Source organism: Neoarius graeffei, chromosome 12 (genome assembly GCF_027579695.1).
Source record: "Neoarius graeffei isolate fNeoGra1 chromosome 12, fNeoGra1.pri, whole genome shotgun sequence".
In the NCBI taxonomy this organism is placed as follows: domain Eukaryota; kingdom Metazoa; phylum Chordata; class Actinopteri; order Siluriformes; family Ariidae; genus Neoarius; species Neoarius graeffei.
The window spans coordinates 51,067,964-51,095,026 of NC_083580.1; the positions used below are offsets into that span (position 1 = coordinate 51,067,964).

The window sequence follows — 27,063 nt, forward strand, 5'->3', positions numbered from 1 at the left end:
CACCACACAGACTGTATTATTCCTTCCAAAACACTAACTAACTGTGCTTGAGTGCCCCTAAACTCGCCTGAGGAAGAAAGTGATTCAGCTTAAAGGTTTTTTTTTTTCCCCATCCTCTATGTGACTTTGGACTTTTGTCAATGTTTAAAGATAACACTGTGTTATACAGTGGCAGAAACCATGTGCAGTCAAATCCATAAATATAAGCAGCCTTCATGAAAGAATAAATAATACATCATTATTTTTTTCCAATTAATCAGATGGGGCTGCTGTATAGTTTTGCTCACACAAATAAAATAAAACGTTTTATTAAGTCTTTTAAAAAAAAATCTGCAAAAATCACCTGTATTTTGAAAAGAAAATAGTGCTGATTTAAAAAAAAAACCCTCATGATTGATTTGTTTAAAAAAGTATTTTTTCCCAGTACTTTTAAATGGATAGTTTGAATTATTTTGTACAATCCTGTTATTTAGAAAGGTGACGGTTATTCTGAAACTTGATGAATGTATGATGCTAAAATGGTGATGATTGACTTCCATTGTTTGTTAGCTACATTATCCTTAGCTGTTGCTTCAGAAAGAAAGGTGCTTTGGATATCAAACATGTCCCAACTGATCGATTAAATGTGGGATGTGTGTACATGTAGTTTTTAAACTGAATGTTACTTTATGATCTTTTCTTTCAAGGAAAAATAATCTGGACTAATAATAATAATAATAATAATAATAATAATAATAATAATAATAATAATAACAGGCTTATTATGTAGGATTTTGCATAATTGATGGACCACACTGCTATTTTTTTATTATTAACAAATGCAAGCCTCTGAGACAGCTATGGTTTCACAGCAACAGGAGCAGAGAGACAAAAAGGGAAGATTTACAGACAGGAAGCAGATGGATAGAGACGAGGTCATGCCGAGTCACACACTGTCAAGAGAGTCTGAGATTAAAGGAGTAGTTCAGCATTTTCTATCTTAAAATCTCCACATTGTATGTGTAATGTGTGTGATTAGTACAAGCAGGGTTTACTCCAAACTCTTTACTTGATGGGGCAAATATTCTATTATTAAATGCAATGAAACACTTTTTTAAAAAGAAATTCTTCAGTTTATTTATTTATATATTCAGTTTGCTTATTTATAAATGAATTAGCCCTTTCAGTGATGTAACTTCTTTTTCTGAGGGAAGAATTTGTAGTTGTGTAAAATCCAGTGGTATATGAATAGCACAAAACCTTCAGGAAAGTGGAAAGTAACCAGAACTGCTTTTTAGTTTTCCCCTGATGGGTTCTAGAGTTATGCAGTACATGTTTGAACTGAGGTCGACTGCTAGAGGTGCTGATGGTTACAGTGAGCTGCAGGGTCATCACCAGGACACATCTGATTCCTCTGAGTGGTAGATGTTACTTACTCTTACTGATGGAGAAGCCCTGGTGGTGTGTAAATACAAAATCACCTTCTCCATCAGTCTGAAGTAGCAGTTTTCTGCCACTGAACAGCCCCAAGTTCATAAAACACTCACGCAGTGTTCCCACTGGCTCTCATCACGCTCGTCATTGACAAACCTAATCCATCAGTGACAAAGAGAAAATTACTAGCAATTGTCACAGTGACGAATGTAGTCACAGTGACAAATGTAGTCATCGTTATCACAAGTCAGCTTTTCCAGAAATCACTCCACAAATCGCTCCGTTTGCTGAAAGCAAATGAAGAGTTATAACATCAACGAAACTGACTTCATGTTAAAACTGTTAATGTTATAGTCATGCTGTCTGTTGTTGCCCAAATGAGGATGGGTTCCCTTTTGAGTCTGGTTCCTCTCGAGGTTTCTTCCTCATGTCGTCTGAGGGAATTTTTCCTTGCCGCCGTCACCACAGGCTTGCTCATTGGGGATAGATGAGGGATAAAATTAGCTCATGTTTAAAGTCATTCAAATCTGTAAAGCTGCTTTGCGACAATGTCTATTGTTAAAAGTGCTATAGAAATAAACTTGACTTGACTTGACTGAAATCCAATCCCCATGAAGAGACGGCGGGAAGCCAGAGTGTAAACAATGAGCACGTGCTTGTGACCAATAAAAACTGACTACACATAATGACCAAATGAGTGCCAAACTTTTGACCAATCACAGTGCGTCTTAATCGGCCTGGTGTGGTGATGTAATTATCTCTGTGTGAACCAAACAAAGGTGCGTCTAAGCTGGCGAAGTTTTTGGGTGAGCTTCTTCAAGCACTGAAGATGATTTAAGGGCTGAAACAGCCATGGGGGAGACACACTCAGAGCTCTGACCATCCCCGAGCACATCGCTAATACAGTGTTGGTAATATGGGGGTCGGTAAAAAACGCCAAAGTGAAAGCGCTGTCAGCCAGCAAGCGACTGAAGGGCTCTATGTTTCAGGTGGCGTGTCGTGCTGAGTTCCCGTGGCTAACTTATGATGAATAATGCGGTGTCATTCTGTGTTCAGTTCGTAAATCGACAGGAAAATCGGATTCCTTCACTCTTGTTTGTTCCAAGAGTTTTCTTGACTCTGTTCAATTGTAAATCAAGTTTTGTGTTGAAGTAAAGACTAAAGGGAGTCCTAATACCTCTTTTGAATAATCCCATGCTGAAATAACGTTAAGTAAGCTTAAACTAAACAGGTGTATTTTAGCTTGATGGTGCACAGGGTGCCCAAAACTAGGTTTTTCTTATTAAAGGCTGGAGTGGAGCCTGAATTTTATATGTAATGGAGAGGCCTAGCTGTACCTGTCCAAATATTTGAATTGTGCCAGTTTGGTTGGTATAAACCTGTATTAAGTCCACTTTGATAAGTCGGTAACTAAGAAAAAATACAGACTAAGTGAAGAAAAAATAAGAAAAAGTGAAGAATACTTCTTTGACTTGATTTTTCAAGGAAAAAATTGGAGAATATTTTTCAGAACCCAGGGGGAACCCTGCTCATGTGAAAAGTCACGTACAAACGCTACCCTATTCCAAATGAATAAACATCTAGTTTTCTCCAAAGCAAAAATTGCATCAATGAACCATGTTTGCTGTTAAGAAGCTGCTACTGTAGAGCAAGATGCCCAAGGGGGCGGGACATATATGGTTTAGAGAGCTTTTAATTGTACAGACACAAGTACAGGAAGGATCATTAATTTTTAAAAAAATCATTTCTTTGGAAGTGATGAATGATAAAATTAAAGCAAGAGTATCTCCAAAAGACACACAATTGGATTGGTGTCCATACCACTAAGGTACAGTTATTAGTAGTGTATCGTGTAGTAGTAATCTAAATTTATGGATCTCTGTCTGTATTCAGATTTAAACTGGAAATGGTCTAAGCCAGGGGCAGCATGGTAGTGTGGTGGTTAGCACTGTCACCTCACAGCAAAAAGGTTCTGGTTTCAAGCCCAGCGGCTGACGGGGGCCTTTCTGTGTGGATTTTGCATGTTCTCCCCATGTCTGCATGGGTTTCCTCCGGGTGTTCCGATTTCCCCCACAGTCCAAAGACATGCAGGTTAGGGTAATTGGTGGCTCTAAATTGACCGTAGGTGTGAATAGTTGTTTGTCTTTGTGTCAGCCCTGCAATTACCTGGTGACTTGTCCAGGGTGTACCCTGCCTTTCACCCATAGTCAGCTGGGATAAGCTCTAGCTTGCCCGCAACCCTGCACAGGATAAGCGGTTACGGAGGATGGATGGTCTAAACCAGAAGTCTTTTTTTTTCCTCCAGAAACATTTTGCAGAACATAACTTTATTCAACGCCTGAACTCCTACAGTTTCTTAGCCTCAGCTACTTCACAGAAGTTCTTCTTTTCTTCTTGTGTATGAGGCAGCTGTGTAGCTATGCAGTTTCAGACAGGCGCTGCAGCCAGCTCACTGTGTTGGGGTTTGGATTGGTCAAGTCTAGGATTGTGTCCTCGGGTGGGCAGAGGGCGGGGCACTTGTGAATAATTTGGTCTGTGGTCTGATCAGTGGGTCCACATATGCAGGCTGCTGATGGCTGCAGCTGCCAGTGATGCATGTTGGCATTGAACCAACTGACTCCTGTGTGTAGCCTTTTCAGGGTGACCCATTCTCTGCGTGGTAGGTCTGCAGCTGGTGGCAACTTCATGTTAGGAGTGACTGTGACTTGAGTAGGTTGGGGGGGGGGTCTGCCATCAGCCAGTTCTGAGTTAAGGATATTGAAATTAGAGACACGCAGGGTTGCTGCGTGGTGGGAGAAAGGGCGGCGAGAAGGCAGGTGTTCATGCAAGTTAATAATTAGTCTCAACAAGACACCCTCTTGAACTTTCTATCTAACATGGCTGATCAAGGAACGATAATTCAAAACAACATCTTTCCAAAATCAGCGAACTGTTTTTTGTAGTTTCCAACAAAATAATACCTAATATTATTTTATTAGACTGACTTTAGTTTTTGGAGTTGTTACATTCCATCATCGTAAATCAGAATCTACTGTGAAACTGGGATGCAGTGCTGTTGCTAATCAAAGTGGAGTTCTTTTATTGTAATGCTGGTATGATTTTCCTGGGGAATAGTATACTTCTGCTAGTATCATGTTAACCAGCATGGTCTTTATTTCTGTGGGCATCATAGTTCTGCCCTTCAAGCAAGAACTCACTTCATAAGTGTGAAACTTAGAGCGGGTGGGTGGAGCACAGAAGTACAGCAGGCCAGAACTGAGTTTCCAAAAACTCTTTATTGTGACACTTTTCAGCGTTACACTCTCCCAGACACTCAGACACGTGCACACACACACACATCAGTCGTCTGGTTGGGGAGAGAGCTCCAGTCCTCTGCTCTCTCCCTCCTTATATAGGGCATGGTCACTGGGGAAGACACACAAACACAGGTTAATTGACATCAGGTGCAGTGATTCTGCCACTTACCTTCCCTGACTCCGCCCTCCAGTCACAGACTGACGCTTGACCATGCCCCCGCTGCCACATACCCCCACCGCTGGACTCAGGCAGGGCAGCCATCCGGCCTGCAGCCGACCCCCCCCCCCCCCCCCTTGGCGGAAGAGGAAGTCCGCCACAACCATCTGCGCCCCCGGCCTGTGGATCACCTTGAAGTTAAAGGGCTGGAGTGCCAGATACCAACGGGTGATCTGCGCATTGGCATCCTTCATGTGGTGGAGCCACTGGAGGGACGCGTGGTCCGAACAGAGGGTGAAAGGGCGTCCCAGCAGGTAGTAGCGGAGGGCGAGGACCGCCCACTTGATGGCTAGGCACTCCTTCTCTATTGTGCTGTAGCACCCCTCACACACTGACAGCTTCCTGCTGATGTACAGCATGGGGCGATCCTCTCCCTCCACCTCCTGGGACAAAACAGCCCCCAGCCCTCTGTCCGACGCGTCTGTCTGCAACATAAAGGGGAGAGAAAAGTCAGGGGAGTGTAACAGTGGCCCCCCACACAGTGCAGCCTTCACCTCAGAGAAAGCCCGCTGGCATTGCTCCATCCACTGGACCGGATCTGGTGTCCCCTTTTTAGTGAGATCAGTCAGTGGGCTGGTGACGTCCGAATAATTAGGTATAAACCTACGATAGTAGCCAGCCAGCCCCAGGAACTGTCTCACACCCTTTTTGGTCTTGGGCCTTGGGCAGGCCGCAATTGCCGCTGTCTTATTAATTTGGGGACACACCTGCCCATTGCCCAAGTGGAAGCCCAGATACCGTACTTCCACCCACCCAATTGCACACTTCTTTGGGTTGGCCGTGAGACCCGCTTGCCTCAGCAACCCAAGGACAGCCCTCAGGTGTTGCAGATGCCGCGGCCAGTCATTACTATAGATTATTATGTCGTCTAAGTATGCGGCCGCGTGGGGGCAGAGGACCCTGTCCATAAGCCGCTGGAACGTAGTGGGCACCCCAAACAGCTCAAAAGGAAGTGTGACAAATTGGTATAAGCCAAACGGTGTGGAAAGGGCCGTTTTTTCTCGGGATAGTGGAGTCAAGGGGATCTGCCAATAACCCTTTGTCAAATCCAGTGTCGAATAAAAGCGAGCCGTGCCTAGTCAATCCAGCAACTTGTCAATATGAGGCATTGGGTACGCATTGAATTTAGACACCACGTTGACTTCTCTATAGTCCACACAGAACCGGACCAACCCGTCGGCCTTGGGAACCAAGACCACCGGGCTGCTCCAGTCACTGTGGGACTCCTCAATGATGCCCATTTGGAGCATGGCCTTGAGTTCTTCCCGAACCACCTTTTTCTTGTGTTCGGGTAGCCTGTAAGGGCAGCTGCGTACTACCACCCCCGGGAGCGTCTCAATGTGGTGTTCTATAAGGCGGGTGCGGCCGGGCAGGGGCAAGAACATGTCCGAAAATTCAATCTGCAACTGGGCAACCTCTGTGAGTTGGGTCGGGGAGAGATGGTCTCCATAGGGGACCGGAGAGGTAAGCGATGTCAATGCTCCTTTTTGAACCTCTGGCCCCATCTCCGCCTTCTCCGGAACCACCGACACCAACGCCACGGGACCTCCTCGTTCCAGAGTTTGAGCAGATTGAGGTGGTAAATCTGTAGTGCCCCACCCCTGTCCATTCGCCTCACCTCATAGTCAACATCCCCGACTCGTCATGTGACCTCAAAGGGTCCTTGCCACTTGGCGATCAATTTGGAGCTCGACGTGGGCAACAGTACGAGTACTTTTATCTCCCGGTACGAACTCCCTAAGGCACGTACCCCTGTCATACAGGCGGATTTGCCATTCTTGGGCCTGCCACAAATTCTCCTGGGTTAGGTGTGTGAGTGTGTGGAGTTTTGCACGCAGGTCAATAACGTATTGGATTTCATTTTTGCTTGGTGAAGGTCCCTCCTCCCAATTTTCCCACAGTACATCTAGGATGCCGCGCGGCTTATGCCCATATAATAATTCGAATGGGGAGAACCCCGTGGAGGCTTGTGGGACCTCTCGCACTGCAAATAACAGGGGTTCGAGCCACTTATCTCAATTGCGTGCATCCTCGCGTACAAACTTTTTAATTATGTTCTTGAGGGTGCAATTGAACCATTCGACTAAACCGTCTGGTTGTGGGTGATAAACGCTGGTGCGGATTGGCTTAATTCCTAGTAACCCATACAGTTCGCGCAGTGTGCGTGACATAAATGAAGTGCCTTGATCAGTCAGAATCTCTTTCGGGATTCCAACTCGGGAGATAATGTGGAAGAGCTCTTCCGCAATACTGCGTGCTGAGATATTGTGAAGAGGCACTGCTTCCGGGTATCGCGTTGCATAGTCCACCAGAACTAAAATAAAGCAATACCTTCATGTTGACTGATCTAATGGCCCGACGAGATCCATCCCAATTCTTTCTAATGGGGTCTCGATTAATGGCAGAGGGCGCAAAGGCGCTTTTGGAATGGCCGCTGGATTTACTAACTGGCATTCACGGCATGCCGTACACCACCGATGGACATTGCCACGAATCCCTGGCCAACAGAACCGGGCCATTATTCGGGCTAGTGTCTTATCCTGCCCCAAGTGTCCAGCCATGAGATTAAAGAGAGCCGCCTGGAATACCAATTCCAGGCAGCTCTTTGGGATCAAAAGCTGTGTGATCTGCTCTTTAGTCTGAGTGTCCTGCGTCACTCGGTATAGTCTATCCTTCATGATAGAGAAATAGGGGAAGGATGGGGTGGCGTTTGGTTGGAGCGTTTGACCATTGATTACTCTCACTTGGTCAAACGCATGCCGCAGATTCTCATCTCACGACTGTTCTAATGGGAAATCCGCAAGGGATTCCCCGAGAGAGAGAGGAGGAGCATGCTGTTCCTCACTCTGACGCGGAGATGACGTAGACGGCTCTGTGACAGCTGCTCCCGCCAATGCAACACCTGGACCTCCCCCTGCTGAACTATGGCAGGACCCACTCTTCACTAAATGAGTCATTAATTCCTGAAATCCCGGCCAATCAGTCCCCAAAATTATCAAGTGGGTAAGGCGAGGATTAACCGCCACTTTTATACTAAATTTCTCCCCTCGAAATAGAATGTGGACTGACACTAAAGGGTAGTTGTGAACATCCCCATGTACACACAACACCTTCACCAATTGTGCTCCCCCAATGCCTCATCTTGCACCAAGCTTTGGTGGATTGAGGTCTGATTACAGCCAGAGTCCACCAAAGCCTGATACATATCCCCTTGGACACTCACCGGTATGTGATACGCTCTGGCCTGATCGAGGGCGCGTCGGGGATCCAGACCACCGCGCCCACCTCCATTGCCGAGCACTGATGCTGGAGGTGCCCCGGCTCCCTGCAGCGCCAGCAAACCAACCTGGGCTTTCTCTCTGCACCGGCACTCTGGGGCTCACTCACCTGAGGGGGGGAGAGACAGACACAGAAGCAGGAAACGGGAGGGCACCGCGGGTGCGGCGGGCTGGCTGGGGTGGAGCCGGCCCATGCCTCCGCGGTGGGGGAACGGGGTGAGGACAAGACACAGAAGGGGAGGGGGAGAGAGGAGAGGAGGAGATCTGCGATCCTGCCATGGGAACAGCCGCCAAATGATCCTCCGCCAACTCGATGGCCTGATCCAGCGACGCTGGGCGATGGCACTGGACCCACTCCCCGGTTCCTTCGGAAAGTCGGACGATGAACTGCTCCAGTGCCACCAGATCGACAATTCCTTCAGCATCGCAATTGTCAGCCCTCAGCCACCGCCGGCAAGCATCCCGGAGTTGCTGGCCAAATGCAAACGGCCGGCCGACCTCCTCTAGGCGTAGAGCGCGGAAGCGCTGGCATTGTTGTTCAGGGGTGCGCCCCACACACTGGAGGACGGCCCGGCGGAGGTCTGCGTAGACCAGCCGGCTGTCGGCGGGGAGCTGTAGCGTGGCCAGCTGCGCCTCGCCCATTAGCAGGGGGAGGAGGCGCGCTGCGCACTGTTCCACCGGCCAGCCCCAGGCCTCTGCTGCTTGTTCGAATAGTGCGAGGAAGAGACACACACACACATCAGTCATCTGGTTGGGGAGAGAACTCCAGTCCTCTGCTCTCTCCCTCCTTATATTGGGCACGGTCACTGGGGAAGACACACAAACACAGGTTAATTGACATCAGGTGCAGTGATTCTGCCACTTACCTTCCCTGACTCTGCCCTCCAGTCACAGACCGACGCTTGACCACGCCCCCGCTGCCACAATAAGTAACAAGTGTTGCCAGGCAAAACAAACCTCGCCCGGTAGCACTTATGATGAATATGAAGGAAGATATCATGAAAAAAATAGGTACCCTATGGGTACATGTGGCTACGGCTTATAAATAATATTGTTTTCTGATACCATGTCCATACAGTAAATACAGCGCATATATATATATAAATAATATTGTTTTCTGATACCATGTCCATACAGTAAATACAGCGCATATATATATATATATATATATATATATATATATATATATATATATATATATATATGTATTTACTCTATGAGGCAGTAGCCACAAAAATTAAGCGTAATCCAAAAATGAACAATTTAAAAATCACAGAAGTAAAATATACCAAGTGTCTGTACTTTATATTATTCTACACTTACCGTACCTCCTTCAGTTTTCGAAACTGAAACTTCTGAACCGAGGCTGACATACACACGCTGTCACCATGACTGAAACTCTTATTTCCCGGAAATGGCCTGGCGCTAGAGCTCAGTGGAACGCACTTTCCCTTTATAATAAGCATAAACATGTCTGAAAGCAATTTCTTTCATCTAGTCCATTTATTTCGAATGGTGAACTGAATTGTATACACTCACCGGCCATTTTAATTGGAACACGTATATGCGCATGCGCAGTGTGCGATTGTTAGACTCTTACATTCTTACAGCATGATGACATAGTGGCTAGCACCTCTATATGAGGCAGCAGCCACAATAAAAACGATTTTGACCTTTTTGGTGACCTTGACCGGATGACCCTCAAAATGTTGGAGGTTCTATTTGAGACCAATGTCCATCTATTCTGAAAGTTTCATGAAGATTGATCCAGCCATTTTTGCATAATATCGTTCACAAAAAAACACAAAGAAACAAAGAAAGAAACCTGACCGAAATCAATACCTTGCCCCCTGGTGGACTCTGTCCCAGGTGAGGTAAAAATCCCAGGCTTGGTGTGTCCTATGGCAGCGGTCCGCAACCACCGGTCCGCGGACCGGTACCGGTCCGCGAGACATTCCGAACCGGGTCGTGACATTGGGGGGAAATGCCAAAAAAAGGGGGGGGATTTTTTATATATAAAAGAGAGAGAGAGAGAGAGAGAGAGAGAGAGGTGTAAATAAAACATGGGTTCATTTCACGTTAGATAAGTATGCGTGGACGCTGCATAGCCTATTGCATTCGGAGGCCGATAGCACATTTTATTTTTTTCAATCATGATGACTGTCTGACCCGCCCTCAACACGTAGGCTATTTTCCCACAGCGCTGCCTCAGATCAGATCAGTTCTCACGGTCAGCGACAGTGTATATTAGCTACAATGAGCAAGAAGCAGCAAACGTCCTTAGAAAGTTTCTTTGGTTTGGGTAAGGGTGAAAAGAGGTCCAGCATCGATGACAATAATGATCCCGGAAGCAACCCAAAGAAAAAGAAGGGATCTTTCAATAGGAGATATGATGATTCCTACCTAAAATTCGGCTTTACACAGACCGGTGACTCGCATGCTCCTAATCCGTTGTGTGTGGTGTGCGGGGACAAGCTGTCGAATGAGTCTATGAAGCCATCAAAGCTCATTCGACACCTTGAAACTAAACACCCCACACTTAAAAATAAACCTCTTGAATTCTTTGAGCGCAAAAAGCAAGAGCAAGATTCACAAAAACTCATGCTAAAGACAACTACTTCTGTGAACGTGGCTTTGCTAAGAGCCTCGTACAGAGTGGCGTGTCAAATAGCTAAGTCAAAGAAACCATTCACTATTGGAGAAGAGCTAATTCTGCCTTCTGCCCAAGACATGTGCGATGAAGTGCTTGGGGAGGCAGCAGCCAAAAAGATAGGCTCGGTACCTCTTTCTGCCAGTACTGTGCAGAGGCGCATTAATGATATAGCGGAGGATATTGAGGCGCAGTTGTTGCAGAGGCTAAAAGGGTCGCCGTGGTTTGCAATTCAGGTAGACGAGTCCACTGATGTGGAAAACAGGGCAATACTTCTCGTTTTCGTGCGGTACATTTTTGAGGAGGATGTTGAGGAGGATCTGTTGTGTGTGCTCTCCCTTCCAACAAACACCACAGGTGCAGAGTTGTTTCGGGCGTTGGATGGTTACGTGTCAGGGAAATTAGACTGGTCCTTCTGCATCGGTGTATGTACTGATGGGGCTGCGGCGATGACTGGGTGGCTGTCTGGTTTCACTGCGAGGCTGAGCGAGGTTGCACCTGACTGCGAACACACACACTGTGTCATTCACAGAGAAATGCTGGCCAGCCGTAAATTGTCACCGGAGTTGAATGCTGTATTGAACGATGTCGTTAAAATGGTCAACTTCATCAAAGCACACGCACTCAACACCCGGTTGTTTGAGCAGCTCTGCGAAGAAATGAATGCAGAGCACAAACGCCTTCTCTTGCACGCAGAGGTCAGGTGGCTGTCGAGGGGGAAGTCACTGGCCAGAGTGTTCGAGTTGAGAGAGCCTCTGCAGGCATTTCTGGCAGGAAAACAGTCTGATCTGGCTGCGCATTTCAGTGATGAACACTGGGTGTCAAAACTCGCCTACCTCTGTGACATTTTTGCTTTGCTTAATGAGCTCAACCTGACACTTCAGGGGAGAATGACGACTGTCTTTAAAGTAGCAGACAAAGTCGCTGCATTTAAAGCAAAGCTGGATCAGTGGGGGCGTCGCGTAGACAAGGGTGTATTTGACATGTTTCATTTATTAGTGGGGCTATTGGGGGAAACGGAGCCAGCGCCAGCTCTATCACAGTTGGTTCGTGACCATCTCGTTGGGCTGTCGAAAGAATTCGACCGCTACTTCCCAGCCTCCCGAGATCCGCGTGATAAGAATGAATGGATCCGCAATCCATTTGCAAGAATTCCTGACCACCTGTCCGTTCAGGAGGAAGCGCAGCTGATCGAGCTGGCAAATGACGGTGGTCTTAAGACTAAATTTGACCAAACAAACTCTCTGCCTGCGTTCTGGGTAAACGCCAAACGGGAATATCCGGAAATAGCCGTAAAAGCGCTCAAAACGTTGCTGCCCTTCCCAACTACTTATCTTTGCGAGGCCGGGTTTTCCGCAATGACAGTGACCAAAACAAAACTGAGAAACCGATTGGATATTTCAAATACATTAAGAGTGTCACTGTCCAACATCACCCCCAGATGGGACATTCTAGCTGCAGGGAAACAAGCACAGGGCTCACATTAAAATTTAATCGGCTTATGCCATAATAAAATTAGGCCTTTAATTTGTTTCAACACCTATTCCTATTGTGTTGTGCATGTTGTTTTCATGTTCCTAGTTCAATTTTGTCGTTCAAGTTTATGTTCCTGATTCAGTTTTACTTACTGTTCATAGCTGAAGTTCGCTACTTTTAACGCATGCACAACACCAGATATGGAACCAAAACGATCACCAAAATTGTCCTCCAATTCAAATAATCAATTATTCTAATTTGTAAAAGCGTCAGCTAAATGCATTCTCCCAGTGTCTGCTAAACGTAGACACCCCGCCCCCCAGCTCGCGCGTGTGAGACCACGCCCCCACCCCACACACACACACACCGGGCCGCAGCAAAACAATGCTGAACCAAACCGGTCCCTAGTGCTGAAAAGGTTGGGGACCCCTGTCCTATGGGATACCTCTGAACCTTTAGTTAGTTAATAGTGCACCTCCTATTTGTATCTTTATTTGTATTCATTTATAGCATATTATCTGTTCAATCCAAAAGTATTCATATTTAGTTGCATCCTTATGAGGCAGAAAATTTCTCTGACATCAGTCATATTTTTGAACAAGTTTAAGTGGTTAAATTTCTCAAAATCTAAACATTTTAAATAAACACATCAGTATAAACTAGTAGCCTAATGTAAACCGCAATGATCCTGACTAGGCAGTTAGTACGACGTGCCGCATGTTTATATTAATGAACATGAACTTTGTTTGTCATGCAAGCTTTATTACTGTGTACTTCTTGTTTGAGATTGCATCAGAAGAAAGTAATAATCTTTATGTCGCTTCCTATGGCAGAGTCCCAATCTACTTTGCCCTTCCTGGCAAGCTTTGTATAAAATTGCACATCTCCTATTTGTATCTCTATTTGTATCTGTTTGGAACACATTGCTAAATCCGAAGAATATATTTATATTCATTTCCATCCTTAACTGGTCCAAAAAACTTTGAAAGACCAATTTTTTATTTCAGGGACACTTTAAGGTTAAATCGTGATGTTAATGTGAGAGTGAAACTGTCTGAGAGCAAGTTGGAAAAGGTGGGGCAAAACTCTAGACTTGCAGAAAAAGTTGACTTTCTTGTGTATTTTCTGTCGCCTCATGTGGGCGTGATGTTTCAGACAGTAGTGGAGGCGGCCGGCGCTGATGGCAGCTCTTTTCTGGATCTCCCTCATTCTCATTTCCACCCTCCTCCTCCCTCCTCCTCTCCTGTTGCTCTCATCCTCGCTCGGCTGAGCTCAGATGGAGCTTCTGAGAAAGGAAGACATGCTGCATGTCTGTTTCCAAATCTCATGCCATCTTCGTGTAGAGTCTCCTCTCACTCTCCAGAGACTCTCGCTAAAGTTCAGGGCGAATGTAGACAAGACACTTCTGACTAATCCTAATGCCTGCAGTGTTCCTTGAGCAAAAATCTACCCACTAAATGATCCAATCACAGTGGTGCTTAAGTTTGTGAACCCTTTAGAATTTTTTATATTTCTGCATAAATATGACCTAAAACATCATCAGATTTTCACACAAGTCCTAAAAGTAGATAAAGAGAACCCAGTTACAGTAAACAAATGAGACAAAAATATTATACTTGGCCATTTATTCATTGAGGAAAATAATCCAATATTACATATCTGTGAGTGGCAAAAGTATGTGAACCTTTGCTTTCAATATCTGGTGTGACCCCCCTTGTGCAGCAATAACTGCAACTAAACATTTCCAGTAACTGTTGATCAGTCCTGCACACTGGCTTGGAGGAATTTTAGCCCATTCCTCCGTACAGAACAGCTTCAACTCTGGGATGTTGGTGGGTTTCCTCACATGAACTGCTCACTTCTGGTCTTTCCACAACATTTCTATTGGATTAAGGTCAGGACTTTGACTTGGCCATTCCAAAACATTAACTTTATTCTTCTTTAACCATTCTTTAGTAGAACGACTTGTGTGCTTAGGATTGTTGTCTTGCTGCATTACCCACCTTCTCTTGACATTCAGTTCATGGACAGATGTCCTGACATTTTCCTTTAGAATTCGCTGGTATAATTCAGAATTCATTGTTCCATCAATGATGGCAAGCTGTCCTGGCCCAGATGCAGCAAAACAAACTGCAGACGAGCAGCAATGTTCTTTTTGGAGAGCAGTGGCTTTCTCCTTGCAACCCTGCCATGCACACCATTGTTGTTCAGTGTTCTCCTGATGGTGGACTCATGAGCATTAACATTAGCCAATGTGAGAGAGGCCTTCAGTTGCTTAGAAGTTACCCTGGGGTCCTTTGTGACCTCGCTGACTATTACACGCCTTGCTCTTGGAGTGATCTTTGTTGGTCGACCACTCTTGGGGAGGGTAACAATGGTCTTGAATTTCCTCCATTTGTACACAATCTGTCTGACTGGATTGGTGGAGTCCAAACTCTTTAGAGATGGTTTTGTAGCCTTTTCCAGACTGATGAGCATCAACAATGCTTTTTCTGAGGTTCTCAGAAATCTCCTTTGATCGTGCCATGATACACTTCCACAAACATGTTGTTAAGATCAGACTTTGATAGATCCCTGTTCTTTAAATAAAACAGGGTGCCCACTCACACCTGATTGTCATCCTATTGATTGAAAACACCTGACTCTAATATCACCTTCAAATTAACTGCTAATCCTAGAGATTCATATACTTTTACCACTCACAGATATGTAATATTGGATCATTTTTCTCAATAAATAAATAAATGACCAAGTATAATCTTTTTTTGTCTCATTTGTTTAACTGGGTTCTCTTTATCTACTTTTAGGACTTGTGTGAAAATCTGATGATGTTTTAGGTCATATTTATGCAGAAATATAGAACATTTCTGAAGGGTTCACAAACTTTCAAGCACCACTGTACAATCATCAACCACATTAACAAACATGCACATACAGTATATTCAACTCTACATGTATTGATGCCCCTTTGAGAAAATGTGCAACATTTGAATTATAAAAAAATACATACAATAATTCCAATTTTCCAGATGATTAATATGAGAAACTAATTGAAGCGTTTGGTTCCAAAATGCTATAAATCCACTGTAATAAACTTGAGAAAAAATTATTTGCCAAAGAATTGGTAGCATAACTATCACAATTTTCTGTTTGAAACTTTAATATAACACTGTGAGGTTATAATAACATTAAAGTGCAAATCTAGATTTTGATTTTTAAAATTTTTAATAAAAAACTAATTATTTTTTTTTCTAAATTGCAATATATCTATGACATGGTTTCCCACACAAAAATGCTATAAATCCACTGCATCAATAAAAGCAATTATTTTGTTTGTGAAATACAACTCGAAACAAGAAGTAAAGTTGATCTACACATGACAGCCTCTGAACTTGGACCATCTCTTATACTGCACCACAAATTTTCCCAAATTACATTCATGTTGTTGTCTACAAGCCCCAATCTATTTTACACACACAGCTCTGAGAAATGTTAATAGGCCCAGCCAGATGTTTAAATGGAAACTTTTTTTTAAAGGACAAACCTTTTATTCTGAACAATAAATTTAAAAGTTTGGATAATTTGTACAGCATGTACAGTTAAATTCATAGTGAAGATTCATACTTAAGAGAATATGGTAAAGCATCAACCTGATTTTTGATGGATTTTGCGACCACAGGGAACCCGATCCTAAGTGCAAGGTGACGTATCTCAAACACTTGACCACTGGTCAATGGAATCTGCATCTTTATTTACATAAGATAGATGGATTTTTATCCAGCACTTATTTTTAATTTGCTTTTTAAAAATGAATGTGGGATTATTTACTAACACATTTTACACTCATCGGGAGCTCTGCTTTTAGGCAGTACCTCTCTCTCTCTCTCTATATATATATATATATATACACACATAATCTCATTATCTCTAGCCACTTTATTCTGTTCTACAGGGTCGCAGGCAAGCTGGAGCCTATCCCAGCTGACTATGGGCGAAAGGTGGGGTACACCCTGGACAAGTCGCCAGGTCATCACAGGGCTGCCACATAGACACAGACAACCATTCACACTCACACCTACGGTCAATTTAGAGTCACCAGTTAACCTAACCTGCATGTCTTTGGACTGTGGGGGAAACCGGAGCACCCGGAGGAAACCCACGCGGCCACGGGGAGAACATGCAAACTCCGCACAGAAAGGCCCTCACCAGCCACGGGACTCGAACCCAGGACCTTCTTGCTGTGAGGCGACAGCGCTAACCACTACACCACCATGCTGCCTGGATCACATTCTCTACTAGAATAATGATATAAAACATTAAGATAAGAAATTTTTGAGTACATCAAAATTATTAATTTATTTCATTCAAAATCTCACTAAAAGATGGAGAGTCTCTGAGATGCTGCCAATCAGTGGGAGCTGTTGTTACTGTTTCCATATTTGAATGGTTGTGATTGTTGAGTGGAGTGGAATCCGAGCGGAACGCTATGATTGGTCAAGCGGAGATATTGCATTCTGCTGAAAATCAGTAGTAGCGTTTGTTGTGGTTTGGAAAGAAAGGGGATATACAATGCAGAGATTGTGGTGGATATTGCGTTTTGCATAAAATCGACTATTATTATTATTATTATTATTATTATACAGGGGGCTGCAAAAGTAGGTATACAGCAATGAAAACCAAAACGTTCGCACAAAACGTTAGCATTACTAAATGAAACCTAGCACCACTATTATAATACTGGTAATACTGGAATAATCCTTACTATATACCTACTTTTGCAGCCCCCTGTATTATGATATAGAAACGGGTTCCCTCTGGCTGGCTGTCCATCAGTCCGGTCACGTTTTCGTTTCTGGGGCATATCTTTAAAACTACTGAAGATATCTTCATGAAACTTTGTATCCATATTAAGCAACATGTGCACTGGTGCCTTCTGCTATTTTGGATTTTTGAAAAAAAAAGTATTTTTCAAATTTTTACATAAAATATAGATTTTGACTTAGTTTCTCAGAGCAATGTTTGTTTCCGGAGCATATATCCCAAACTATTCATGATATGGATTTGAAACTTGGTATACATGTTAACAAGGTTTATGTAGATGTGCCTTTTCATACTAAGAAACTTGAGATTTTAATTTTTCATGCTTCCATGGAAACAATTTCAGACTTAGTCTCTCAGGTTAGTCTTAGGGGTAGGTTTTGTTTCCGGAGCAGAACTTGAAAACTATGAGTGGTATGGTCTTGAAAGTTGGTATATGTGTTGATTAAGTAATGTATATGCGCCTTTTGATACTAAGAAATGTGAGAAATTTAAATTTTTACCTCACCTGGACCAAAGGTCCGGTGGGCTTATGCCATGGGCTGCTAAGGTCAGTGTAAAGAGGTAGGGTTGGTTTCCTGCAGCAGAACTTGAAAAATTTGACAAATAATATCTTGAAACTTGGTATATAGTTGGTATATAGGGCGGGGGATATAGATGACTCTGTCTTCTTGTGGAACTTTGAATAGTGATCAAATTCCAAACTTATTTTGGCAGGAACTTGATTTTTTTTTAAACGGAACCAAACTCTTCATTTACATATTTAAACAATTGCATTTTCTGTTTAAAATGTGTAAGAATTGTTGGCACCTTTAGACAATGGGCAAAAACAATTGCATAAAAAATACACAAATTAATTTTTCCCCATTTTTAAAAATTAATTAATTAATTTATTCATTCATTCATTGATCTTTTTTTTAAAAAATGAATTTTAACATATCGCCTGACTGAATCTGTTTAGAATGGTGTGTTTAGTCTGCAGTTGTGAGTATTTCCACACAGCCCAGCTCATGCTTGAGTAAATGTGCATGATTTCAGTCTGTAGCCGTAAGCTAGAAAAACTGTAAGTAAACATCAGCCCAGCTGTTTGCTCTCATGCCTATTGTTTCCACCTGAAGAGGTTTCTATAGCAACATCACACACACACACACACACACACACACACACACACACACACACAATCGGTGATCGCTGTAAAGCTTCCCATGTTATGAGCTCTGAAGGCTTTATCCACTACAAAGCCAACACAGTATTACATCTCAGTCATGAGTCAATTGTGCATGTTGATTTTTTTTGTGTTCTTTAAGGCCCAGTAAATAAAATGGGATATAAAATGGAGACTGTGATATGTGTTGGGATTCTGATGCTAATGTACTGTACTGTACTGGTTGGTGCTGTATTTTTGTTAATCCACTGAGAAGTTAGTGGTTGGAAGCCATGCTGATGTCACAGGAGGACATTGTTAGTACAGTTACAGTAGTATAGGAGAAAAACTTTTAACAATTTAAAAAATAAGTGATACTCAGGCTGCCCTGTGATGACCTGGTGACTTGTCCAGGGTGTACCCCGCCTTTCGCCCGTAGTCAGCTGGGATAGGCTCCAGCTTGCCTGCAACCCTGTAGAAGGATAAAGCGGCTAGAGATAATGAGATGAGATGAGATGAGATGAGATGAGATGAGATGAGATGAGATGAGATGAGATGAGATGAGATGAGATTATACTCAGGCTCTGCTGTTAGCTCCTGAAATCTTTTCTCATTCAATTTTCCAGTAATTTTCAATATCATATGAAATGAGAAATCCAGTGTAGGTGTCCAAACATTTGGACTCAGAGTCTCAGAATGCAAAGCAACTACACAACCCAGTTACAGCAGAGACTCAGCTCAGCTACGGGTAGTTAGCTGTATTAGCATGAAAGTTGAAGCTTTAGGACCTGATCTGTTTGAGAAGAGATGACAAATGAGGAGGTGAGAGAGCTAAACACACTAAAGGACTCAAACACTGCTCCACTGATCTCTTTAGGTAGAACTGAATTGAGGGCTAAATCCCACTTCACCACCATCAGCAGATAGTCAATAGGCAGGTAATGTAGAAACTGGAAGTTTATTCTCTCAGTTTATTCCCTCACCTGATGCTTTTGTCCAAACTGACTCACAAATTCAGTCCAAGCTGCATGTCAGCTGATTAAAGGAACAAGAGTGAGTGGTAATAAAATGTCCACGTTGACTTTCTTTAACCCAAATGGTATAAATTGAATTACACAACACACTTTTAGGAAGCCAGGTGTGTGTACAAAAGTGCATTTAAAAATGCACTTTAATTTTATTTTCACTGTAAAAATGTTGTAAAATGTTGTAAATTCATTCTTATACTGCTTTAGTCAACTGTTTAAAAAGGGACGAGTTTACGGATGCTGCTTGAAGGCAAAACTAAAGAACCCGATTTTAAAGAGTGAGATGTTGTTGCGTGTTTTTTCCCCAACAGGAAACAGAAGTGAGTGAGAGGAGGAAGAGGTGTCAGCTTCTTGAGAAGGAGGTGAAGAACAAGATCTCAGCATGTCAGAGTTTAGTAAGTTTAATCAGCTCACCATTTCTCCACATTGCTTTCAGTTTTCTTCTCAAATGTCTGTGTGGAGGTGTGGTCCCCATCAGACAAACCAGAGCAGCAGGTTGTGTTGCAGGAACATGTGACAAGGCTCATTAGGGGTCAAGCAAGAAGAACCTTCTTCTTCTTGTGCTCATAATAGCTTGCATGTTTTCATATAATACTTGAATTGCATGCTCAGTAGGCAGTTACTTTCAAATAACCATCTCTTAGTTGAGCTGAAATTTGGTGTACTGAGACTGTTCTGCAAGTAGATTACTTTAAAAAAAGGTCCACCATTGGATAATCAGCTTGTCATCATGAAAGGTAAACATTACCTTTATGTTCAACTGTAGTCTCTTTAGTGTTCTTGATAAGACCTGGGAACTCTTAGTGTAAATGTGACAATTTTGGCTGTTAAATTGTTGTGAAAATCATCCAAAATTAGAGATCAATGCAATGTCTGGAAACTTTTAATTGCAGAATCAACATTACGTTAATGGCATTTAGCAGACACTCTTATCCAGAGTGACGTACAACATACCCAGAGTAGCCTGGGGAGCAGTTGGGGGTTAGGTGCTTTGTTCAAGGGCACTTCAGCCATTCCTACTGGTAAAGGAAATCGAACCGGCAACCTTTTGGTCCCAAAGCTGCTTCTTGAACCATTAGGCCATGGCTTCCCTATGCATGCTAACCTACTGTAACTACAGTGCTCAGCATAAATGAGTCCACCCCCTTTGAAAAGTAACATTTTAAACAATATCTCAATGAACACAAACAATTTCCAAAATGTTGACAAGACAAAGTTTAATACAACATCTGTTTAACTTATAAGGGGAAAGTAAGGTTAATAATATAAACTTAGATTACACATTTTTTCAGTTTTACTCAAATTAGGGTGGTGCAAAAATGAGTACACCCCACAACAAAAATTACTACATCTAGTACTTTGTATGGCTTCCATGATTTTTAATGACAGCACCAAGCCTTCTAGGCATGGAATGAACAAGTTGGCGACATTTTGCAACATCAATCTTTTTCCATTCTTCAACAATGACCTCTTTTAGTGACTGGATGCTGGATGGAGAGTGATGCTCAACTTGTCTCTTCAGAATTCCCCATAGGTGTTCGATTGGGTTCAGATCAGGAGACATACTTGGCCACTGAATCACTTTCACCCTGTTCTTCTTCAGAAATCCAACAGTGGCCTTAGATGTGTGTTTAGTCATGTTGGAAAAGTGCACGACGACCAAGGGCACGGAGTGATGGTAGCATCTGCTCTTTCAGTATAGAGCAATGCATCTGTGAATTCATGATGCCATCAATGAAATGCAGCTCCCCGACACCAGCAGCACTCATGCAGCCCCACATAAGGACACTGCCATCACCATGTTTCACTGTAGGCACCATGCATTTTTCTTTGTGTTCCTCACCTTTGCAACGCCATACAGTTTTGAAGCCATCAGTTCCAAAAACATTTATCTTGGTCTCATCACTCCAGAGTATAGAGTCCCAGTAGTCTTCATCTTTGTCAGCATGGGCCCTGGCAAACTCTAGGCAGGCTTTTGTGTGCCTGGGCTTTAGGAGAGGCTTCTTTTGTGGACGGCATCTATGCATGCCATTCCTCTGCAGTGTACGCCGTATTGCGTCACAGGAAATAGTCACCCCAGTTTGGCTTTCTACTTCTTTAGATAACTGCAGTGAACTTGCATGCCGATTTTCTTCAACCCTTCTCATCAGAAGACGCTCCTGTCGAGGTGTTAACTTCCGTGAACAACCTGGATGTCTCTGTGAGATGGTTGCAGTTCCATCTTTCTTAAATTTTTGTACCACTTTTGCTACAGTATTTTGACTGATAAGTAAAGCTTTGCTGATCTTCTTGTAACCTTCACCTTTGTGGTGTAAAGAAATTATTTTCTTTGGAGAATTCTGAAGAGACAAGTTGAGCATCACTCTCCATCCAGCATCCAGTCACTAAAAGAGGTCATTGTTGAAGAATGGAAAAAGATTGCTGTTGCAAAATGTCGCCAACTTGTTCATTCCATGCCTAGAAGACTTGGTGCTGTCATTAAAAATCATGGAGGCCATACAAAGTACTAGATGTAGTAGTTTTTGTTGTGGGGTGTACTCATTTTTGCACCGCCCTAATTTGAGTAAAACTGAAAAATGTGTAATCTAAGTTGTATTATTAACCTTACTTTCACGTTATAAGTTAAACAGATGTTCTATTCAACTTTGTCTTGTCAACATTTTGGAAATTGTTTGTGTTCATTGAGATATTGTTTAAAATGTTACTTTTCAAAGGGGGTGTACTCATTTATGCTGGGCACTGTAACTTAGCTAATGTTGGTGTTTATATTCTTTTGATGAATGCAATGATTCACACACCAAAATAAGCTCTCAGTGAAAGTTTATTACCAAGTCTCTTGACTTTTTCTCAGACCGCAGTCTCTACCTCAGTCTCCTAAGACCTGATATGTCATTTGGTAATAAACTTCTCATTGGGAGCTTATTTTGGTGTGCTGATCATTCCATTCATCAAATGTGTCTGCAGTCTGCTTTAGGTACAGCACCCGTCCGAGTGCTATTTGAAGTCCATGGCTTTTCTTTTTAATGTTATTTATTCTGACACGTTTGTTTGCTGTTAAATGAATCAATGAAATTTGAAGATGTAAATCAAGATTATGAAACTGAAATCCCACTCATGTCAATCAGCAACAAAATAGCTAATTTACTAGAGGTTAAAGAGCTGTTATGTGCTAAATTATTGACAGTAAATTGAAGTTCCTTAGTGCCTGTTTGCAGAGACACATTAAGAATTGGTTAAACTAGAAAGCAGTTACTCTCCAGTTATTCTCTAGTCACAAATACACTCATCATAATGCCCTAAAATATCAGGGCCCCAGATTTGTCGTTGTAATTTTATTTAATCCCCTTCATAACTCTGAGATGGCTTAGAAGCGGACATGGACAGGACAACAGCATGGATTAAAGATGGCACACTGGATATCAGGGTTGTTGTGGCAGAGAGGACTCTGGGAATTTATTGTTATGTAATATGAGCCAGCCTCTGTGGACAAAGTGTCCTCACATAAACTCTTGGTCATTTATTCCAAACATCTCACAAAAACATTATACTGGAGTAAATGTCCAGTATAATAGCAATGTTGCCAGATCACTGCAGAAAACTGCAATCTCGGCAAGACCAAAGTATCTAATATTTCTGATGTTAATATTATTCTACTAAATGTAACGATATATCATGTGACGATAAATCGTAATACAAATTTATAAGGATTCGAATCGATTAAATAAAGCTATTAATCACGATTATTATCAGGCTGCGAAATGTCTTAGTTTTTCCTTGCTCTAAGTGTGTTGTTTAGACAGCAGAGGGCACAAGAACATAAAATAGCAGGAATGCACAGTACTTCAACCTAGGTAGAAGTAACATAGCTCTAATACAGCTCTGTGAAAAAACAAAAAATCTAGATCTAAAATGGGAAAGTGCTGTTGTATGACTGGCTGTACAAATAGATTTAACAAGAAATCAGAGCTCTCTTTTTAGAGACTGCCAAAAGCTAAAGAAAGGCAAAACAAATGCAGGTAGTACAAATGTTCATAAAGGTTTATTAAGAAAAGGTCTATATGTTATTAACTTTTTTCATTTTTAATAAATGGAATATTTTAGTTAATAGGCTATTATATTTTACTCCAGTGTTTACAAATGTGAGCAAATAATTATTGTTGGCGATTAAGAAAATGAAACAAAAGTTTCTTATTTAAATTTAACATATGTTTAAGTTGATAAAGAATAGGAAAGGAAATGTTTCATTTTTTGTAATAAACTTTTCTTCAAGGCGGCATGGTGGTGTAGTGGTTAGCACTGTCGCCTCACAGCAAGAAGGTTCTGGGTTCGAGCCCAGTGCCTGACAGGGGCCTTTTCTGTGTGGAGTTTGCATGTTCTCCCCATGTCTGCATCACAGGCGATTGCTCTAAGACAACGAGGGAGGCTCAGCCTCCTCTAAAAATGACGAACATCGTGTAGGATGAATTGCGCTAGGCTTATGTTATAGCTGACCTTATAACATTGCTATTTCAGATCCAGAATCATAGAAATATATGTGCTCAACCCACTACAGTGCGAAATCATTCCGTTATAACTTTCCCCAGTTCGCCTAATGTGTGCGTGAGTTTTTCCCCCTCGTGACAGCGTGATGCAGCCCAGCCTCAGTGGATTGGGAGCTTTGTGCTTGTCAATCTCAAAATGTAAGATGATTATTGGACAAATACTGCGAAAATGCCCGCCCACGGAGTCTCACGGACTCCCAGCCTCAATGGACTTCAACAGCATTTGGGAGCGATGTGCTTTTCAATCTCAGAATGCAAGACGGTTATTGGACAAATACTGAGAAAACGCCCGCCTACGGACTCCGAGCCTCACATGGAAGGGACATGGCAGTTTCCGCGAGGAGACTGGTGATTGGTGAAAGCGGCCAGATATTTTCTTTGATTGACAGCTCGTTTCAACTATAGACAGGGAGCGGTACAGTGTTGCCAGATTGGGCGGTTTTAAGTGCTTTTTGGCGGGTTTTGAACATATTTTGGGCTGGATAACGTCAGCAGTATCTGGCAACATCAGTTCAGTCCCATGCGGATTCGCAAGTGCTGTGGTGTATTGTAAGAGCTCAGCTTACATTTCGATTTCATTCATTACATACGGTTTCTACCAGCTTTTTTAGTTTGTATATATTTTCATTGTAAATAAAGTGTAAATATAGTGTTGTCAAGTTTGCTATCTTAGTTCCAGAAATTTCGTTTGAGTGACTGAACTTGAACTTGAGGGGGCTAGTCAGCTAGCAAGAAAGCTGCGCACGGATGCCAAGCATTGCTGATTTAATTTTGGCGAAGCCATTTGCCAGTCTTCCTTTCGAGGAAAAAATTAAAATTAAAGAGCAGGGTAGACCAACGCCTCAAATTGACTTGGTGAAAAAGGTAGGGAATAATACTCGTTCCTTTCAGCTCTCCTGGTACGAGAAAGTGAATTGGCTAACAGCAAGTGACCCACATCAACAACAGTAAATAGGCTACTTTAGTAATATGTCATGGATGGACCAAAAATATAGAATCTATTTAAAATGTTTATGCTGAGTATATTATATTGGAATACATGTTTTTCTGGATATGAATTAAACACAGCTACAATTTGGAAAACATTTTTAAACAAAAACACAGCCGAGGTCAATTTTTAAACAACATGCCACAATTTTAAAATATAAAATATTAAAATATAACCCCCCCCCCAACACCACCATCATGTATATTGGACAGTAGGCTAATGGGCCAAAAGAACCTGTTATTTCACAGTTTGTGACCCTGCCAACAATCAGTCAGATCAGAGGCAAGAGTATGGGCAAAATTGATGTGTTTTTTCTTTTAAAATCTGGAAATATCGTAACGACCAGCCTCCCCTGTTTGAAAGACTACCAGCCGCCACTGGTCTGCATGGGTTTCCTCTGGGTGCTCTGGTTTCCCCCATAGTCCAAAGACATGCAGGTTCGGTTAACTGGTGGTTCTAAATTGACAGTAGATGTGAGTGTGAATGGTTGTTTGTCTCTATGTGTCAGCCCTGTGATGATCTGTGACTTGTCCAGGCTGTACCCTGCCTCTCACCCATAGTCAGCTGGGATAGGCTCCAGTTTACCTGCAACTCTGCACAGGATAAGCGGTTACAGATAATGGATGGAGCTTTTTTCTTCATATATTTTTTTTTCAAAAATATTGTGGGAAAATTGAATCGTGAAACCAATATTGTGACTCGAATTGAATCGTGAATTGGGTGAGTCATTACATGCCTAATATAGGTTTATTAAATCTATTTCAGGATACTTTTATTCATTCCAAACTTGAAATTGTCTTTGATTTAGCAGATAATTTGGCTAATTTCAGTAGTCTCTACGGCATTATATGTTGATTATACTTTGATTACATTAAGGGTTTACAACCACACGTTCAGGGATATGTAATAATAACATGCTAATATGACAAGTTAATATTTCTGCATTTTACAGTTTACATTTATTCAATGACTTTGAAAGGACATTCAAACAGGACACAAACGAACCCTTGAGGCTCAGGGACATTATCTGACATAGCAGTAAATTCCCAACCTTCTGATCAGGAGGAAGCATTGAGCATCTAAAGAAATGAATTATCTGTACATTTTACAACATTTTAAAGGCGTTTGAAAATGTAGCTGTGTCCTAAGCCGAAATTGACTCTGACCCCCAGGTCCAGATGTTGCTTGAACGAAATAATAGGAGCTGAGCTGCATACAGTATGTACACACATCCAACACTGTTTTATTGGATTCTGTTTTAGTGGTACAGTACAAACTTGCAGAAGTCTGATGCTTGGCCTCCTACATGAAGTACAAATCTCACAGAGAGGAATAATGAGGCAGTGATTTACCATGCTGAGGGACCAACCATGCAGCTGCTCACTCAAGACTTTGATGTTATTGTTTTCATTTGAGGTTATTAAATGTCCTATATTAGGTAATTACATTTTCCCCCTGTTTTTTCACCTGTTTTTCAGTTCAGCAGCGATAAAAGCTCTCGCTATTTTTTTTACACACCATTACTGATGTCATTCACACATGAGTGGAACTCTTTTTTTTTTGTATGTGTAATTTTATCAAAATGCTTCCCAAGAAGCCTTCCCCCCCACCAAGTCTGTGTTGTCTGTAAGTGTAAATAAATTAATTGTCATCCTGGTCTGGGTCATACTGATGTTTGTTGTTGCTTTTATTAATTACATGAAAACATTTTATTAATTAAACCAAATAAGGCCTTTGTTTCTTGTCCATACAGAACAGTAGTGTTCTCTTTGGCCATATTTATGATTAGATATACTGTAGCACTGAAACATCATATACTTCCCTTAGCCAGAAGAGCCAAAATTACCATCACTTCATGCTATTTCAATTATGAACTTGATCTATATTGTCAGGATTTTGAGCTCAAATTAAAGGGGAAAATAAATAGTAACACAGAATTATTACATAATCTGAATGGGAATTATTCAGTCATAATAGGTCATAATTAGGTCAAAATTAGTCACAAATAGGTGTCTTTAATAAGACCATCGCGAAACTCTTCTTACTGAATAGTCAAAAAGAGTTCTGTTGTGACTTAGGGAAGAGATTAATTCAGTTAAAGGTTTAGGTAATGAAAAGCAAGCAATCCTGGGACTGAAATCAGGAGGAAAGACAAACACCAAGTCACAAATCTTTATAACACATCCATCTATTATCTGTAGCTGCTTATCCTGT

General features: G+C 42.2%; 1 protein-coding gene across 1 annotated transcript in view; it reads left to right on the plus strand.

The window, feature by feature from the left end:
- The window catches only part of rimbp2a (RIMS binding protein 2a), a 210,510-nt gene that overhangs the window by 99,883 nt on the left and 83,564 nt on the right, over positions 1-27,063 (plus strand). The window contains exon 3 of the mRNA XM_060935983.1: positions 19,632-19,715. Coding sequence (XP_060791966.1) covers positions 19,632-19,715 — 84 coding nt within the window. The remainder of the gene's footprint in view (positions 1-19,631; positions 19,716-27,063) is intronic.